Source organism: Crocuta crocuta, unplaced genomic scaffold, assembly GCF_008692635.1.
Source record: "Crocuta crocuta isolate KB4526 unplaced genomic scaffold, BGI_CrCroc_1.0 scaffold45, whole genome shotgun sequence".
NCBI lineage: Eukaryota > Metazoa > Chordata > Mammalia > Carnivora > Hyaenidae > Crocuta > Crocuta crocuta.
The window spans coordinates 3271827-3290483 of record NW_027530544.1 but is presented as its reverse complement, the minus strand read 5'-3'; the positions used below and the strand labels follow the sequence as shown (position 1 = coordinate 3290483).

At 48.9% G+C, this 18657-nt stretch overlaps 1 protein-coding gene across 1 annotated transcript in view; it reads left to right on the top strand.

Annotated features, from left to right (window-relative positions):
• The window catches only part of ITGB5 (integrin subunit beta 5), a 97473-nt gene that overhangs the window by 64134 nt on the left and 14682 nt on the right, over positions 1 to 18657 (top strand). Inside the window, exon 8 of the mRNA XM_077767629.1 lies at positions 881 to 1310. Within this exon, the coding sequence (XP_077623755.1) occupies positions 881 to 1310 (430 nt within the window). The remainder of the gene's footprint in view (positions 1 to 880; positions 1311 to 18657) is intronic.

Sequence of the window (18657 nt, the reverse complement as noted above, 5' to 3'; positions counted from 1 at the left end):
CAGCCGGGTTCCACCTCCTGGGAGAGCCAGGCAGCCGTGTCCTTGCCTTCCTCATATTGAACTCTTTCCTGCACAGCCATCTGCCACCTAGGGCCACCTTGCTGCCTGTTTCCAGGGCAACTCTGGAGTCGGCAGCACTTCTTTACATGCTTTGTTTAAAAAGAAAAATACTGTCCGTGTGTGTGGAGTGTTTCATCCGTGATGACTCTTGTTTACAACCTTGGAGCCGTGATTATGAAAGCCGCAGCTAGGAGGACTGGCCAGAGGAGGAACTGGGGTCGAGCGAGAGTGAGGCTTCAGATATTACCTGTGGGGAGACAGGTGCCCTGGAAGGGACCCAGGGTCATCCCACCCCCTCTCCAACAGGAGAGGAAGCCTTTCTGCAGAGGGGCAGGCAGTTGGCCAGGGTCCCTGGACCCCGGTGCCCCGTGGAGGTCAGGGAGCACTTCTAGCTCAGTGCCCGGCACAGAGGACGTGCCCAGCAAGTGCTTGTTGGATGAATGACTTCCACAATGGGGAGAGGAGAGCGTAGGATAAAAATGAAATGCAGGAAGAACCGTATGACCTTGGGTGAGTCTGTCTGCATTTCTGTGGAAGCCCGATGTTCCCTCAGAGTCCTGTGGATTAAAAGATAACGTGCCTGTTTAATTCAAATGTGAGGGTGCCTGAGTGTTCTCATCCTCGGTACAGTGAGGGCGCTTGCTGGCCTGGGGCCTCCTCCTCGGGCCTCAGCCAGCCGCAACTCTGCATCGAGGGCCTTGGTGGAGGGCGGGGATTCCCGGGGTTGGGCCCCCGGGGTGGTTGGGAGGCCGCTGCAGATACCCCCGAGTTCCTGACCGGCGCCGCCACCACCATGTCCTCTCTCTTCTTTTCTGCCCAGGCATCCTTCGAGGTGTCGGCGGAGGCCCGGAGCTGCCCGGGCAAGCACGCGGAGCACGCGTTCACACTGCGGCCCGTGGGCTTCCGGGACAGCCTGGAGGTGGCGGTCACCTACAGCTGCAGGTGCAGCTGCAGCGCGGGGCTGGAGCCCGACAGCGAAAGATGCAGCGGGAACGGAACGTACGTCTGTGGCCTGTGCGAGTGCAACCCTGGCTACCTGGGCACCAGGTGCGAGTGCCAGGAAGGGGAGAGCCAGACCGGGTACCAGCACCTGTGCCGGGAAGCGGAGGGCAAGCCCCTGTGCAGTGGGCGCGGGGAGTGCAGCTGCAACCAGTGCTCCTGCTTTGAGAGCGAGTTCGGCAAGATCTACGGGGCTTTCTGCCAGTGTGACAACTTCTCCTGCGCCAGGAACAGAGGGGTCCTCTGCTCAGGTAGGCGCCCCGCAAGCACTGTGGTGCTGAGCACCATCCCCGAACCAAAGTGTGCCTTGTCCTAAGGGCTGCTGGCCTCCTGGGAGAAGGCGAGGGCAAGCCTTGCCCTCCACCAGGCCTGGAGGTGGGGACGGGTGTGTTGAACACAACGACGGGAGAAGGACCCGCCAAGTGCACGTGGACTCGCAGAGTCACAGGGTGTGCTGTGAGTCATTCCGGACTTACTTGCACAGCATTCCTGATGGGTAGGTGTTCTGTCTCTTCTTGACTGACTCCGAGACAGGGAGCTCACTAGGGCCAGGAGTGGTTATTCCCTTGTTAGACATGGCACTCATCTCCTGTTGCTGCTCTGACAAATTACTACAGACTTAGTGGCGTAAAACAACACACATGCTTTCTGTTACTGTTCTGAAAGTCGGAAGTCCACAATGGATACTATTTGGCTAAAACCCAGGTGTCCGCGGGGCTGCATTCTTTTTAGAAGCTCCAGGGGAGAATCGGTTTCTTGCCTGTTCCAGCTTCTAGACACTGTCTGCATTCCTTAGCTGGTAGCCCCTTCCTCCATTTCCCAAACCAGCAGTGTGGCAGTTCCTCCGCTTTGTTGTCACATCTCTTTCTCTGATATTCCTGCCCCCCTTTTATAAGAAGCCTTGTGATTACAAGGGCAATCCTGGAATCCCCCCATCTTAAGATCCTTGACTTCATCACACCTGCAAAGTCCCTTTACAGTCCCATGTAAAGTAGCACAGACACGGGTTCTGGGATTGGGCCATGGGCATTTTGGGGAACCATCGTTCTGCCTCCCACAGACACTGATTGAAAGTTTCTTTTGTTAAACAGAAAATTATTTCTCAGTAATTTCCACCCACTGGCTCACGTTCTAGACCCCCTCTTCCATCTGCCAGTCTGTCAAACATCGGAAAATGTCTTCATGTTCTCTGTGCTCTTTTCTTGCCACACTAGACACCAAGGCTCTTCCTTCTCTGGAGACTCCAGCAGTTTGTTAAGTGTGCTTCTCAGAATCGAGCGTGTTGTCATTTCGGATAACGAGGGCTCGGCCCAGAGTTCAGCTGAACATTTCTGTGATCTGGACGTTCCACTTCCATTAGCACATCCTAACACTAGTTCCACTTTTTCTTTTCTGTTAAACAATCACATGACCCTGTTGGGCTCCTTTTTAACGTTACTACCAAACGTTGAACGTTTTTATTTTTTTAAATGAACTATGACCAAGCCAAGTGTTTGTTGTCTCCTGTTTGAGCATTAAGATTTTCAGTCTAAGCCTTAAGACTTTCCATGGATTCCAGTGAAATTACAATTGGCAACTCCCTTTCGGGAAGTTGCATTCCTATGACATACTGTCAAATCGTGTCTCAAAGGGGCCACTCCATCCAACACCATGCTGCCTGCAAATACAGTACATGGGACAAACTACAGGATCATAGTTTCTTCTGCTGTGTATTCTGTCGTTTCTGGGATTCCTCCTTGCAAATGGTCTTGCAGTTGGGATGTATTGAGTTGAAAGGAACTTTGAGTATAGCTGGGAAGAAGAAGCAGAAACATGGGAAGCAAACCAGAGCATATAAATGACCTGTCGCTGTGGAGGAATGACTGTCCCTCTGTGGAAGGAGCAGGTGCTGAGGGTGGCCCGGACATGGGTTAGCAGGTGAGGCCGCCTGGGATTTGATTTGGATCCCTGTTGCATGGTCAGCACATCAAATCTGAATTCTTCTACCTGTGATATTCCTCTAGGACATTCATATGCCCTGTTCACAACTGAAATTGTTCCAGAAAGCACAGGGCATATGAATGTCCTAGAGGAATGTCACAGGTGCAAGAATTAGGGTTTGATGTGCTGACCATGCAACAGGGATCCACTCTTCCTCTGTCAAAGCGATGAGAGTCCGGGATTTGCTAGATGGTTCTATCTGAGTTAGCAGGAAAAGTGCTTAGGACCGAGCAGTCCAGGAAAAGTGCTTAGGTCCTCAACACCACCTGCTGCTCTGGGCGTAGAGCTCTTGTGAACAGGAGAGAATGTGAATCAAGCACATAGCGCATGGCCTGGAACAAAAGGAGAACTCAGTGACCACTGGCTGCTTTATGAGTCGGTGGCACCACCTCTGGTCGCTGCAGCCACTGCCCAGTGTGAGGACGGGCTGGCCTCCCCCTGTGAATCACCAGGCTCTGCCTAAGGAGTGCCGGCATAGCAGGATGGACTTGGCTTCCCTTTAGGAGCACCATAAAAGCCCCCAAGGACCCTGGCAGTGTCCATAACTGGCTTTTTGCAGCGTTTTTTTTCTTTTCTCAAACACTCGCAACTGTTCCCAATGAGCTGTCCCTCCTTCAGGAGCCAGAAACGATCCCCTGATATGTCTTTAGGCGGAAGGCTGCTTGTGTCCACATTGCCTGGGAGCAAGGGCTTCTAAGCCGGATGACGCGTGCACATTCCATTCCATCCCCGGAGTTTCTCAGCCTACTGACGCGTTGTCTTGTACTTCTGGTTTCCTGTCTCAGAATAGCTCACCACCCGGGGTTTCTGCATTATTTTGGACATTGAAGGAAACATAAAGGAAGGACCTGGCCCGGTGCTTGGTAGGAGAGGCACCCAGCCTGTAGTAAGATGCCTCCTCCCCGCCCTCAGATGTTAACATTTCTCTGCATGCAGCGCGGAACCTTGGTGTGCAGAGCAGGTATGGATGAGGTGTGAGTGGCCTCAGGACAGAAAACTTGTCATTTTGGAAGCAGGACCATTATGTAGTTGAGAGAGTACACAGTTTTTTGTTCAACCACCGGAATGCACAGTTCTGAGTTAAGTTTGCATTTCCGAATTCTGCCCAGGTGCTCTTTCTCTCTGCCTCCCCGACCCGTACAATCCTGCAGTGTTGGCAGACTCTCCCTGGGTGGAGAGGCAGATTCTCGAGGCTCCCACATGCATGAGGCTTCAGGTCACTAACTTCTCAGGATGTCTTTTTTCACCCCATTGGAAAAGCCATACACATTCATTAAAGAGAATGTGAAAAATAATTCTGTCGATAGATGTGCGGGCTGTCCTTGCTGTCTGCATCGTGTTGGTCACTGGGATTAATTTGGACCATCTGGTGACCCAGACAAGGAACTCCTTCCTCCCACACTGGTTAACATGCATCCTTTCCAAAACTGTGTGCTCGGTCAGATAGCTGGAGAATTCTTAGGCTTAGAAGAGTAGAAAAAAATAAAATAAATTGCTTATAATTCCTTCACTCATACTTGAAGAGGTCAGTATCTTTCCTTCTAAACTTTTCTCTAAGTTCGTATGTGTGTGTCTGTGTACAATTTTTTTGTTGTGCTTTTCTCGGGTAATATTATGTCCTGAGACCTCCTTATAGTTGCATGACTTTCATACCTCACTGATTAGGACATCTTGAGTCTCTTTCCACTGCATCCCCAATTACCCTCTCTGCCCGTTCCCTTTAAAAGCAACAGCTAAGTTGAAACGTGAAGCTATCCAAGTCTTCCTGGGGAAAACAGTTTCTGGAATGAGGTCATTGTTGTGTTTGATTATTCAGTAAGGACTTAAACCTGAGCCTGGCTCCAGGTCCTGCACATCCGCGTAGCACCCCTCTCGTCTTTCCTTGTCTCTCAAACCTTGCTGCTGGCTCGGGAGGCAGCCGTGACTGGGTGGGTGACGGGTTCCATTCCCCAGTTCCTTGGCACCGTGATGAGCTTGGGGCGCCCGCCCAGAACTGTGTCCATTGGTTTCGAGCTCTTAGATTGCTATTATATTTGGGGGTTTTGTGGGAGAGAAGTCTGTTTCCCAACAGCCACTCTGGTCTTGAAGGTGCTGACTCAGAGACTCAGGAGCAGCTGACCTCAGCGTTCTCCCACAGCCCTTCCCGCCCCTTTCCCTGCCGCCTGTCTGCAAAGGGCCGTGTGGTTGTGGTCTGTCTTCAGTTGGGGGCTCAGGCAGGGAGCCAGGGCCAGGCTCGGTGGGGACATCTTAGCGAAGCTCCCTCCACTTCTCTCTGGCCTGTCTATCAGAGGGTTAGAGTCTTTGTCTCGTTGCTCTGCTCTATCCCCAGAGAAGACGGAGGGGGGAATGCGAGAGAGTACGGGTTTGTAGTGTCATTCGGCATAAAAGTTGGTAGTGAAGCAAATCAGACTAAGGTTTGGACGCAGTTACTTTTGGGACACATTGTCCTGGGAGTGCCATGTGCCCATGTTGTGTTTCCTTCTGGTTTCTAGAGGCAACATCACCTAGAGAATGGTTCTGTCCACAGACGGTCCCAGTGTGTGCAAAGGGAACTTTATGGAGCCACTGTGAGGGTTTCTATTCTTTAGAGTGTTGTAAAGTGTTGGCCCTTCAGAGTCCCTCTCCCAGTGGAACATAAGAAGTAGGACATGATCTGTTTAGTTTTTTAAAAACTTTTTTAATGTTTATTTATTTTTAAGAGAGAGACAGACAGACAGACAGACAGAGCGTGATCAGGGGAAGAGCAGAGAGAAAGACACAGAATCCCAAGCAGGCTTCAGGCTCCAAGCTGTCAACATAGAGCCCAAGGCAGGGCTTGCACTCAAACCACAGATCATGACCTGAGCCGAAGGTGGACCCTTAACCGACTGAGCCACCCAGGCGCCCCTGTTTAGTTTTTTTTTTTTAATGTAGTAAACGACTATTGCTCAAACTTTGTTGCTTTCTAGACCCAAACAGTGCATGTCCTGGGATTTGAGTTACTTCTTTGTGATAAACTATTGAAATTAGTCTCCACACTGAAGATTTCTGCATTCTCTGTCCCTTGGATGCCTGCTCTGGGGTGCAGCAGAGAGCTTGCTAATGGTCAGCCTACTTCTTGGGTTTTNCAGTGCATGTCCTGGGATTTGAGTTACTTCTTTGTGATAAACTATTGAAATCAGTCTCCACACTGAAGATTTCTGCATTCTCTGTCCCTTGGATGCCTGCCCTGGGGTGCAGCAGAGAACTTGCTAATGGTCAGCCTACTTCTTGGGTTTCATATATTGAGAAATTTTAAATCAAATAGGATATGGAATTTTGAACGGGGCCCTTTAGGTCTTCTGACTGTGAGATCCCAAAAGTACTCTAAGTAAGGTCTCAAACATTTTACTTCCTCCAATAAGCTATTTGGCCAGTTTATACATACATATATATGTTTTTCTTTTTAATACAGATTTTTATATAGATATAAAGATCCTTTAATATGTGGCAGGCAATTAGAGGTTAAGGGACATCTTCAGTTCTCTCTCAAACATAAAAAAAAAAAAAAAATGGGAGCGTGACCATGGTGGCATCATTTTTAATGTCCAGAGCCAGTATCCAAGAACAGGGGCTGAGGCTGGGCTGATGGCTTCCAGAAGGCTTCACAAGGCTCTGTGAAACCTCTCCAGTTAAAAACACCTCTGACATGAAGTTCTGGTTCTGGACTTCTTGATTCTTGCCAAATGAAACACCTCCTTTGGCAGCAATTATCCAGCTATGTTTATAAAAGTATTTCTCACCATATTTATCCTGTTTTCTTCAGAAATGTAATTTTCACACTCAGAGTAAGTATCCCAGTGGCCGTTCCTGGGTCTGTGGTCACGGTACTTTCTGCCACTGTGTTGCAATTTGCATAGATCATAAATGGCTTGTTATAGGACCAAACTGAATATGGCTCCACAACAGAGGCCTCAAAAAGTACCTTTTGAATGAACCAAGATTTGACGTCTTTCATTTTTCAAGAAAGGGGCCTCTTGGCAGAATGCTACCCCTGTAGTGCCTCAGGCGAGAGAGCCTAGAAAATTCTTCAGGTTTTTGCATGTATATTAATCTCTTCTCAGTTTGTTGATAGTTACCCAGGTGCTACTCGCAAATAAAAATGCAAAATATCTATATTTTCTAGAGAAAGGGCCTCTTTTCCCCCACAGGAATATCTTGCATAGCAGTTTCCCTTATTTGCTGTCACTTAAATCCTAATTATGTATATGACTGCAAAAGTTGAGACGGTCCTATTCTATTGTGGAGCACTCAGAATACAGTGGCTCTAAGAGCAGAATGTGTTGCAGACTTCTTCAGTAATTATGATCATAAGGAATGATATACCCCAAATTAGTAAAGACACTTCCATTTACCAGTCCATGTTCAAATCTGGATTCTAAACCTGGCCCTGCCCCTTTCCGCCTCTGTGACCTTGGACTCTTCACCTACCCTCCCCACAGATTTTCTTTCTTTCTTTATTAGTTTTTATTTAAACTCCAATTAGTTACTATACAGTGCAATATTAGTTTCAGGTGTACAATATAGCAGTTCAGCAATTCCATATATCATCCAGTGCTCATCACAAGTGGGCTCCTTGATTCCCATCGCCTATTTCACCCATCTTCCCACCCACCCCATTTCTGATGACCATCAGCTTCTGACAGATTTTCTTATCTTTCAAATGCCCCAGAGAGTTGCGAGCATCAAATAGAACAACGTCTGTAAAGCTCCTTGCACACGGCCTCTCGTTGGGGGTTTGAGTAAACGTTACTAGCTGGCCTCCCCAGTGCACCGCTTCTTGGAGGCATATCTTCTTGCACAGATATAAGCATGAAGACATTCATGGCATCAAAACAGGTTGGTTTCAGCAGTTTTCAAATTCATTCCATGATCAAGAACTTGGTAAGCATTCCATCTGTATCCAGATATTGCTCAAGTTCACTTGAAAGACAGAAAAGGACCCACATTTACCACCTAGTCCTATCACGAAACAGTGCATCTCTCAGACTAACCACATGAAGCACGTATGCTGAGCTGCTCTCTCTGGGGTCAGCCAGCTTCTTACAGCTTGTGACTGGAGAGAGTTCTTTGGGAAAACCAGAGCATAGCCAGTATCTGATGTTAGTGCAGCTGCAGATGCAGAAACCGTGATCTCTGCCTGCAGGCCATCTTGTTTTAGGTAGGTTGCTGATTGCATTTCCTTCAGTAAGAGTTCACTGAGCACTGCTCACCTGCCAGGTGCTGTGCTAGGTGCCAGGGTCACAGCTAGAGCTGCTGGCAGTCTTGAATTAATTTCTAAATGTTTGTTGCCCATAGAATTTTCCACTACTCAGAAATGTTCTGGGATTGAGGAATGAGGATAGGAGTCATTTGCACTTCTACCCTAATCATCCGACTTTTATGAGATCTTGAAAGACAAGGGAGAGAGTATTGGGAGACCGTGTTGAGATCCTGCCTTGTTCCATGCTCTGAGTTCGGCTGTGGGGATGGAGTTTTCTTGCTGCCCTTGTTCCCTACTCAGATCCTGTTTCTGCAAAGATCTTAAGTAACAGTTCACAAGTGATTCTGAAATAAGGACCATTCTAAGCATGGGATCTCATCACCTCACTGCCCTTCTCTCACTAGTTAGAAAGGGAAATGTGCAAGCACAGTCCCTGTGGTGAAGACCCAGTGCATGCCTTTGAACTTTAGGACTGATCTTTAAGGGCATGATACTTGGCTTGTGAAAGAGATCATGAAACTTAAAAAGCAAGAGAAAATCCTAGGAAAGCCTTGAGAACCCCAAGATAAGATCTTAGTCATGTATAGGTTTGGGTGGTATTAGTTTTTTGATATTATAGGATAACAGACAATTTTCCATTCTTAGTTAAATTGAGAACTATACGATATCCAGTGTTGGTTTTATATCTTGGATATTGAGCCCAGGCTTTGAGTTTTATCTTGTCTTGGAAACTGTGACCTAACAGATTATAGGCCTCTGCTGCTCAGTGCCTCGGGTGGGGTGGAATTGGAAAGAGGAGCCCTGTTTTCCTTTGCGATGAGTGTCTATGACTCTGTGAACACTGACCTAAGAACCCCACCCAGATTCTAATGCTCCCTGATGTCTAGAAGCTGCTCTGAGTCTGACCTGCTGCACCTTTGGCTTCCTCTGTCTGGGACACCTGCCTCTTGCCCTGTGACCCAGAAGAGGGGACTTCCAGTCACTCTAGCCCATAACCACTCCTATGTCTTGATCAGATGACCCCACCATCCCGAAGCTAAAGGAATATACTTCCCACATTGGTATGTTATTTGACACAGCGTTGGTCTTTAGTAATAGGCACATGTAATAATACAAGGAACATCTATTTAATACCCTTTTCACTATATTGAGATCGTTTCCTTGGCAACAGACTGAGGCTCATTTGTTAGTATTTTGCGCTCCTCATGAGCAAGCATTTAATAGTAAGATTATTTGTGTCTTGTGTCTCTTCTAATAGCATCAGTCACTCACAGTGGGTTGACATTGCATTACTGGCCCAACTGTGTACACTTGGGGAAACTGAGGCCCAGAACCTGGACTAAAGCGCGCTGGGATTCTTGGTTATATATTCAGACCAGAAGAACTTTGCAAGTAAATAGTTACCTTATTTCTACCCACTTTTACTTATTTTGATTAGCTTGAGGCCCTTCCCAAATCTCTGAATTACCAATCCAGCCTTCTCTGCCACCACCCAAGCGTTGAGCCCACATTTTCCAAGTCTTACCTAATAAGTACTCTTTATTTGAGTCAAAATCTTAGGAAACATTTAGTGTCTGTTTTCCTAAGTGAGTGTTTGTCTGGGTTACGTAAGGCATATCAGACACAGCAGACCAGGCTGAAGGACACATGGGGACCAGGAGACCAGCTGAGGCAGCCGTTCTTTTCTGACTATTATTTGATGGAAAGTGGAGTGTTCCTCTTCGAATTCAGTGGGTGTCTGGCTGTTGTTATTGGTTATGCTAAACGTACCTTCCTTAAATGAACCTTTGTTGGCCTGTTCTAATTTATAAAATGCTTTTGACATGAATGTTGTCATTTAGTTGTTGTTACTCTACCAGGCGGTTGATGTGGCTATTACTGACCTGACCCAAGTGGAGGAGGCTGTGGCTGAGAAGACTGGCATGTTGGCCACACTCCCCACCAATGGGTGGCCCAAAGCCTTGACCCAATAAAAGCCCACCTCCCCGAGGGGCAGGCGTGCTCTTCTCTTCTCCAGGCAGCTGCTTCCTGCCATCTCGTGGCTTGGCTGGGCTCCTGGCAGCCAAGCTTCAGCGTGGCCCACTCATGTGACATTCCAAACCAGCTCTGTCCATTAGGAGTGCTGCACTCGGCTCTGAACAGTGGCCAGCTGAGGGTGGAACATGGCAGCTGTTAACTGACCATAACAACATGATGGCTTTCCAGGTTGAAAATAGTAACCCTCTCTTCCTGTTGCAGTGACCAAGGGTAGTGAATTTATGTCTCTCTGGATGTGGTTGGCATTCCCCCAGAAGTGCCTGCCAGGTGGATTGGGCAGGTTAAGCCAAACTGAAGAGGTTGATCTGAGAAACCTCCGTTTCTTTTGGCCACAGGCCCTCTGTTTTTCTTTCTGAGTCAGCATTCCTTAGTGTCCTATGAGGGCTATGGTTTATCTCACTCAGCTGTTTACAGACTTTTTTGAAACTGGAAAGATGAGTTCATTAAAGAACACAGATTTTTCCCTCTTCTCTCCATTGCTGTAATCTCCTGTGATAGATAGACGTGGGCCAGAGACCAAGCCCTTTCCTTGCTGTGCTCATGTGAAATGCAATAGTAGTTTGAGGAGCTTGGCAGCCAGGCATCAGCATTGAGAAATCATGTGCTAAGACAAGAAGGGCAAAGGCATCCTTTAGGAGGGCTATTCCCTTTGACAGTGAAATCTTAGCTCTCTATCTAGCCAGGGCTGTCCTTTCAGAAAGTAATGTTGAGGCTTGGAGAAGCTTAGCTTAAAGCAACATGCTTATTTGTTTAGTGGTGGTCATATTTTGCTGCTCAGATACAACATGAATACAACATATAGTTCAGCAGATGAAGGAAAGGGTGAGAGGCTTGTTGGGGCATCGACTGTTGGGAAGCACCATCGGTTGACCTTGTTGGGGCTGATTCATTAACACTAAGCCGAAGACAGAGGAGCAGTTGGCTCTGAGACTGACGATGCATCATTGTTCACATGTCTGAAGGACCTTTTTTGCTGGAGAAATCTGAACAACATGCAAGAGCAATAGTGGGGCGCAAAGCTTGTGACTTCTGCTGGACCATAATGGTGACCTGCCAAAGGAAAGAGAATTCCTAACCGTTTTTTCCTCATGATATTTTAAGTCTCTGGATTTCTTGGGCATGTGTTAAGAATTTGAAATACCTCAAAAATCCTATTTAAGTTCATAAGCCTCAATAATGCTTCTGTTCCCTTTCTAATTTACAGCTTTGGATATCTTCCTCCAGGGCTTCAGGCTTGTGCTGATGATGTGCTCAGCCTCCAGCCCATGTTCTGAGCATCTACTGATGATTCTAGATATTGGGCAAGGAAAAGTAAAACGCCATCTTTGATTTTGTAGGAGTTTGCAGCTAATGGATTGAAGCAAACAAGTAAACAAACAAACATGTCCATGTGATAAGTGTTTTATGTCTACACTTTCCTCTTAACTAAGCCTCCTATCAGCTTTTGAACATGCTCAGGTTTCTTTGTTCTAGAAAAAAATAGAGAAAGAGAAACCCTCAACCTTCCCCCAACTCACTGTCCCTGTCTTTCCTTCGTATTCATAGCCATATTTCTGACAACATTTGTCACTGCCAGTCAGCCCTCACCTCAGTCCGGTTTGGATTCAGAATAGGGCTTCCCAGATCCTTAATGGTCTAGTGCTGCTACATCTCATAGACTGTTTTACCCTTTGACTTTTGGGGAGCAGTTGACACTATTGACCAGGCCCACCTTGAAATGTTCTCTCTACATTCAGCCACAGCTTCGGTGTCTCCTTTGCAGGATCCTTGACCTCTAGCAACCCACTCACTCAGTGTTGGCTTGCCCACTTGTCCAAGGCCCGGCCTGGATGCCCCTTCCCAGCACTCCCTCTCGGGAATCTCATCACGCCCACAACCTTCCATTGCTCAGACCTGCTGCCAAGCTCCCTGCCGCCGCTTGCCTTCTTGACATCTCCAGTGGGTGTCTTCAATGCACCTCAGTCTCAAGATGGCTCAAGCTGATCTCATGATCTTCTTCCTACCGTGGTTCTCTTCTGATTCTCTGTATCTCCCCTTTGATCTGTTTGCGTAAGTCGAAAACCCAGGAACCATCCTGTTCCCACCTTCTCCTCAGCGCCTACATCCCATCTTCTACCAGGTTGTCCACTGACTTCTTATTTCTTTGAAACTCATCTCCTTGACCACCATTCTGGTCTGTCTGCTCCCCACACCGCAGGGCGATTCTTGCAAAACCAAACCATGCTAATGGTCAGCACCTCATAGAGGCTGCACGTATCTGGGGACGGCCATAACCTAAAGAGTCTGGGAAAGCAGGGGCGGCTGAAGAGACTCGCGGGCTAGTCTGGGGTGTTGTACCACAAAGTAGAGATGCAGGAGCTGTGCTATAGGTGGAAGGGCTTTATGCAAGACCATCATCTCATAGTTTGTATCTTAGAGAAACGCTGTGGAGGCCTGGTGGAAACTGACATTGGGGAGGGACAGACCATAGAATGGGAAGGCAGCCAGGAGGATGTGTGGCATCCAGGCGAGGCTCTCCACTTACCTCAAGCGATAGGAGTCTGTTGTTAGGCCATTCAGGGCCTAAAGGATAAATTCAGACTCCTTAGTCTAACACTCAGGCCCCCTTCCTCCATAATCTCCCTCCTTCCCTGCCTTCTACCTGTCTATTTGTCCATCCATCCTGTATCTATTTCCACACCCTTGCTGCCCATCCTAGCAGACCTCCCCTTTTCAAATACTCCCCTTCCCGGCTGCCCACCCTATTCATCCTCATGTGTGAGCTTGTGCTACTTTATTTTATCCCAACTGCTTTCCTCCTCTACTCATCCGAACCCCACAGCTGAGCCTGGAGCCCATGTCAGGCTCTCCACATTTCGTGGTCGGACCTTAAGCAGCATCATGACGATGACAGTGGTGGAGGAATGGAGAGCCCACCTTATCTACCACCCTTGCTTTACAGAAGAGGCCAAAATGCTTGAAGGATCAGTGGTTAAAAGAGCCAGTCTCGTGGATGCCTGTGCTGCACATTTTTAACTGTACCACATCTGGGCTCCTTGACATTTATCCTATATGCCGTTTTAATTGTTATCATGTAATCATGACTGGATTATACTACAGAAGCAGTGTATGGAATATGGGAATATGGGCTCCAGAGTCAAACAAACGTGGTTTATAACCTTGCCCTGACACCTGCTTGCTGTGTAGCTCTGGGTAAATTATTTGGCCTCGTTTGGCCTCTCTGTGCCTCATTTGCCAGCTCTGGGAAGATTAGGGTGGTACTCGTACTGTGGCTCGGGGTTATCCGGGGGACTGATGAGGTCATCCCTGTAAAGGGCTTCGAACAATGCCTGGTCTGTTGTAGGTATTCCATGAAGTTTCTTTAGGTTAAGAGATTTTAAAAATGGCTTGATGTCCCAGTGAAATTAAAAATCTCTTGGAAGCAGTACACCACACATTCTCCATTGCACTGTACAGAGAATTTCCCCAATCCTGTATGGTGGACAAGGCGCAATCCCTCTTTCATTGATGAGGAAACTGGACCACTGCCCTGAGACAGTAGTTGGTAGGTGAGATTGCACAGTAGCACTGCTGAGAAAAGCTGTCCCCAAACTGAGTTTTTCTAAGGCATTTCAAGTAGAGCGACAAGGATAGGATGGAGAGCTGAGGTCCAGCTTGGTGTGGGGCGAGGCAGCGCTGTGCTTTCTTTGTCGGGGAGCCGCCCTTACAGGGCTAGTTCTCCAGTCAGTCACGGTCCTTGGCAGGAGAAGGCTGTGTTTACAGACCCAGGAAGCCTGTGGAGCGAAAGGTACACTTGTCAAGAGCGACATCTCTCTTGCCCCTGGAGGTTTATTTAGTTGTTGCTGAAGTGCCCAGAGCCAGCCTACGATCCCAAACCTCCATTCTTTACCTTTTCTGGAACCAAGTCAGTGTATAGAAGGGAAAGATCATATACGGGAGGGGCACATTCCCATGGGACCAGGCTCAGGGACACCCCGAGAATAGCAGGCAGCCTGGGCGGAGCAGGGACTGTGAGGACACGCAGGGCCTGTTATGTAACCCTAGTCTGCTTGTCAGCAGGGAACCAGGAAGAGTACTTCCTACGAGGGATTTCCCCTTCCTGCTCAGAAGCCCCGCACAGAGAGGCCATGCCCTCTGGAAGCCTGTATGTGTATTTGGCCAGAGAGAGGTGGTGAGCCCATGTCTGGCTTTGGTTCTCTGAGATTTGTGTTCGTGCCAGGATGTGTGCCAAGGGCCCTCTCTGCTGTGTGTCCACAGGCTCAGAGTGCGGACTCCAAATGCCCCCCTGATGTTAAAGGAGGCAGGACGGTGAGCTCTGACCCCTGGTGCCCTGGCTTGGCAGCTCTCGGGCCGGAGTCTCACAGACATGGGTGACTGGAGGCACATAAAGCTCAGAGTTGGCCTCCTGCTCTTTTCAAGCCGATTGTTGGAGAATTCAAGCCCCGACTTTGGTGATGCAGAAACCACACAAATGAGCAGAGATTTTCAGAACACACCCCTTCTTTTTCTTTCCTCTTGACCACTTCCTATTTACAGGGCTTTCACTTCTGAGAGGAGGGGAGACTGGGGGGCAGATGGAGAGCCCTGAGAGAAGGGGTGTGGGGTCTGTGAGGAGGGGAAACTAGGAAGGAGGGAGGGAGGGAGGCGAGGCCGTGAGAAGGAGGAGGGGAAGTGCCCTTCCTGTCTCAGGAACTGGGCTTAGTCCTCCCTCCCCTCCCCGGCCTTCTGGGAGCCAGGACTCAGGACTCCCTCCGGGACTAAAGCTGCTGCTGAAGGAAGCCACAGTGTGTTCCAGAGCTAGATAGAAACTGTTTGGGGACCAGCTGCGAAGAGTTTGTGCCCTGAAGCTCTGACGTCTGCCTGGTTGTGACCCCTTGCTCCTGTGCTGGGTGAGAATGGGGAGAAGAGAATCACTTCTCGGCTCTGCCCATCTCAGGTTCTGCCCATCTCAGGCTGCTCCTTCCTTCCTTCCTTCCTCAGGCCCCACCGCCCTCAGGCATCTCACCCGAGGTCACCCCATGGCCACTTGGCCCTCTGCAGACCCAGAGTCCAAGTCCAGCCTGGGGGTGAGGGGGAGCGGAGGCTTCCCTCCTGGCCGCTATGCGCTGCCTCAGACATACCTCACAGAGCTTCCCCAGCAGGGCCTCAGGCGCCTCTGGCACCAGCCTCCCCACTGAGGCTCCGGAGGCCGCAGAACAGCTGCACCAGGCCCTGGTGTGCTCGCTTTGGGCTGGACATGGATGCATAACTTCCTGGGAGCTTTTAACCCTGGCAGCTTTGGACCCAACCTCCCAGAAAGTGCTTCTCTTCCCATCGTTCTGAGATCTTCTCTGAGCTTCCTCAATGATGAGGGAGATAGCTGGCATTTATTGATCACTTATATGCCAAACACTGAGTGAGTGCTTTATTCAGGTTATGTGAATAAACCTGAATAAACCTACAACAAACCAATGATGGGGGCATTTTTATCAGCTCCATTAAAAAAGTTTTTTAAAATATTTATTCATTTTTGAGAGACAGAAAGACATAGACAGGGAAAGACAGAATCTGAAGCAGGCTCTAGGTTCTAGCTGTCAGCACAGAGGCTGATGCAAAGTTTGAACTCACAGACTGCAAGATCATGACCCATGCTGAAGTCGGGCACTTAACCGACTGAGCCACCCAGATGCTCCTTATCAGCCCCATTTAAAAATGAAGAAACCGAGGTGCCCAGGTGGCTTAGTCGGTTAAGCGTCCGGCTTCAGCTCAGGTCATGGTCTCACTGTTAGTGAGTTCAAGCCCCATATCAGGCTCTGTGCTGACATCTCAGAGCCTGGAGCCTGCTTCAGATTCTGTGTCTCCCTCTCTCTCTCTGTTCCTCCCTCACTCATGCTCTGTCTCTGTCTCTCAAAAATAAGCATTAAAAAAATAAATGAAGAAACCAAGCTACAGAGGGGTTAAACGTTAGTAACTGCTGGTAAGTGGCAGATTCAGGAGGCCACCTCAGGCCACATATGATTCTGGGAGCCACATGTTCATCACACTCCACTGTCTCATTTTCCCAGTGTTTCCTGTGTCCTCACTCTGTTCTCCACCACCCATGTTCCGTGGTAAACAGGCTGCTCTTCATCCTGCAGAAATCCCCCCTCCCTTCTCTTTCCTGGTGGGGCCTAAGAGAAGTTGGGGAAGGCTAGGGGTCTGGCCCCTCCTGGTCAGTGCTCTCCCAGATCCCCAGGACCCCCTAAGATATTTGCTTTCCACCTACTTCAACACCCTCCCCTCCTTTGAGGTTGTGCCATCTAACTGCATGCCTTGACTTTTCTCCCCCACCCTTTCCCCCCTTACCGACATCCTGGCCACTCCTGCATTCCCCAAAGACCTTGGGGACCTGCCTCATGCTCACCCCTCTCCCCCAAGCCTCACATCCCCGCATCTCACTGCAACAGTTGTCCAACGCATCAGTCTCCAAGTGCCTTGTTTGCTCAGCTCCAGTGCAGTTCACAGCAATTCTAGCCTGTTTCCTGGGTGCTCCCACGCACCAGATACCGAGTGGGGGCTTTACCTGTAATAGTGCTGTAATTCCTGACGACATTTCTATGAGGAAGGCATTGTTCTCATTGGCAGATGAAGAAACAAATCAGCAGACAGGTTTAGGGACTTGCCCATGGTGACATAGTGAATGGTGGAGGACAGACTTGAACTTGGCTCTGTGCAGCCTCTGAGCCTCTCTCAAACATGGCTGGAGGTGGAAACTTGCGCATCACACTCTGGCCACAGTCCTCACCCCTCACTTTGCCTCTCCCTTTCTCTTTGCATCTTTCTCTGCTGTAATCTCTTCGCTTCAGAGCTTGCCATCCCCTCCATCTCTCCGTTTCCTCCCAAACCATTTCTCTTCTGAATCTTTGTCTGCAATCAGAAGAGGGCACAAATTCACCCCATCTTCATAATATTCTGTCTGCCTTCCTCCCCATCTCTTCCTACACTTCCAGACCACTTGTGGAGGTGCTCGCAGCCACCTCTCTGCCCGCTGGATTCGGCCCTCACCCCTCCAGATTGTGGCAAAACCCAGTAGCCACCTGGGATTTGCCCTTTTTGATCTCTTCTTGCCCTCGCTGGGGCTTCCAATCATGTGTCTTTGGGCTTCCAAATCACTGGTTCCCCCACCTCCTCCCTGGCAGCTCCTTCCCAGCCTGCTTCAAGGGCGCCCCTTCCTCTAAATCACTGATATTCTATTTTATAAAGGGAGGCATGGGGCCACGACTTGGCCCACAGCCCACACAAGCACCGTTTTGCTGATGGAAAGCTGTTGAATTCTGTAGAGCTGAAATTCTATAGAAATAGACACATTTACAACTTCCTGTCCATTTAGCTATCAATCATTCTAACAAAGGTAGTACTAATAATAACTTGCACATGTAGCAAGTCACAGCTTACCAAGTGCTTTCGCATGCCCTTCAATATCCCTACCTATATGCAATGAAAATATTTTTATGTCTGCACAGTATTAAGCAGGCATCATTAAATGGCGACTCACTCTGCCACGGTGTTGGGGGTAGCATTATAAATGAGCTGTGTTTTGCTGAAGAGTCCTTGCTGAAGGCCCTCTGGGTGCTGTTAGCCTGGATCGTGTCCCCAGTCCCCCATTTAGTTTTCCTGGTGATTGGTAGGTTATTGATCCTTGGGACAGGGCCAGATGACCCTTGTTATTTTAATAACATGTTCCTGCTAGGCACTGGGAGAGGCTAAGGGCTGACCACAAGCCTTGGGGTATCTCCATGCATATAGGTTGAGGCCCAAATACAGGATCTAAGACATTTGGATTAGGGTAAAATGTAACCAGACTGACCCAGTTTTTGAAAACCTATTTGGGTCATGCGTTCTAAAGGAAGCTTGAAAGCTTTAAACCAAGGTGGCAAGTGGTTGTATCTTGTGTGCCAGCTCCCCTAGTTGGTAGAACCTGCTTGGAGTACTGTGTGGAGGTGGATCCTGAGACCAAGCCAAGGCTCCCAGGAGCAGACGGCACGATCTGCCATAGGTGGCAAGGAGGACGTGAGAACACATGCCACATCTTTGCCATAGCTGCTTCAAGCCAGCTTTGAAATCAAAGAACCGCTGGACAAACTGGGGCAGGCAAGGGAGCCAGGAAGCCCCTGAGGACAAGCATTCGGGAAGTCGCCACCCTTTCACCAGGCCCAGAGGCTGCCCTGTTTGGCTTGCTGGGACTTGACTTTGAAGTTGTCAAATATTTGAGGCCAAAAGCCACATGGATAAGGATTTCCTGCTGTCCCACAGCCCCTCAGCACCCAGTTGCTTGCTCGCCCCATTTAAGTGGGCGGGGGCTGGCTGTGCTCTGTCTACTTTATAGACGTCATACACCATGT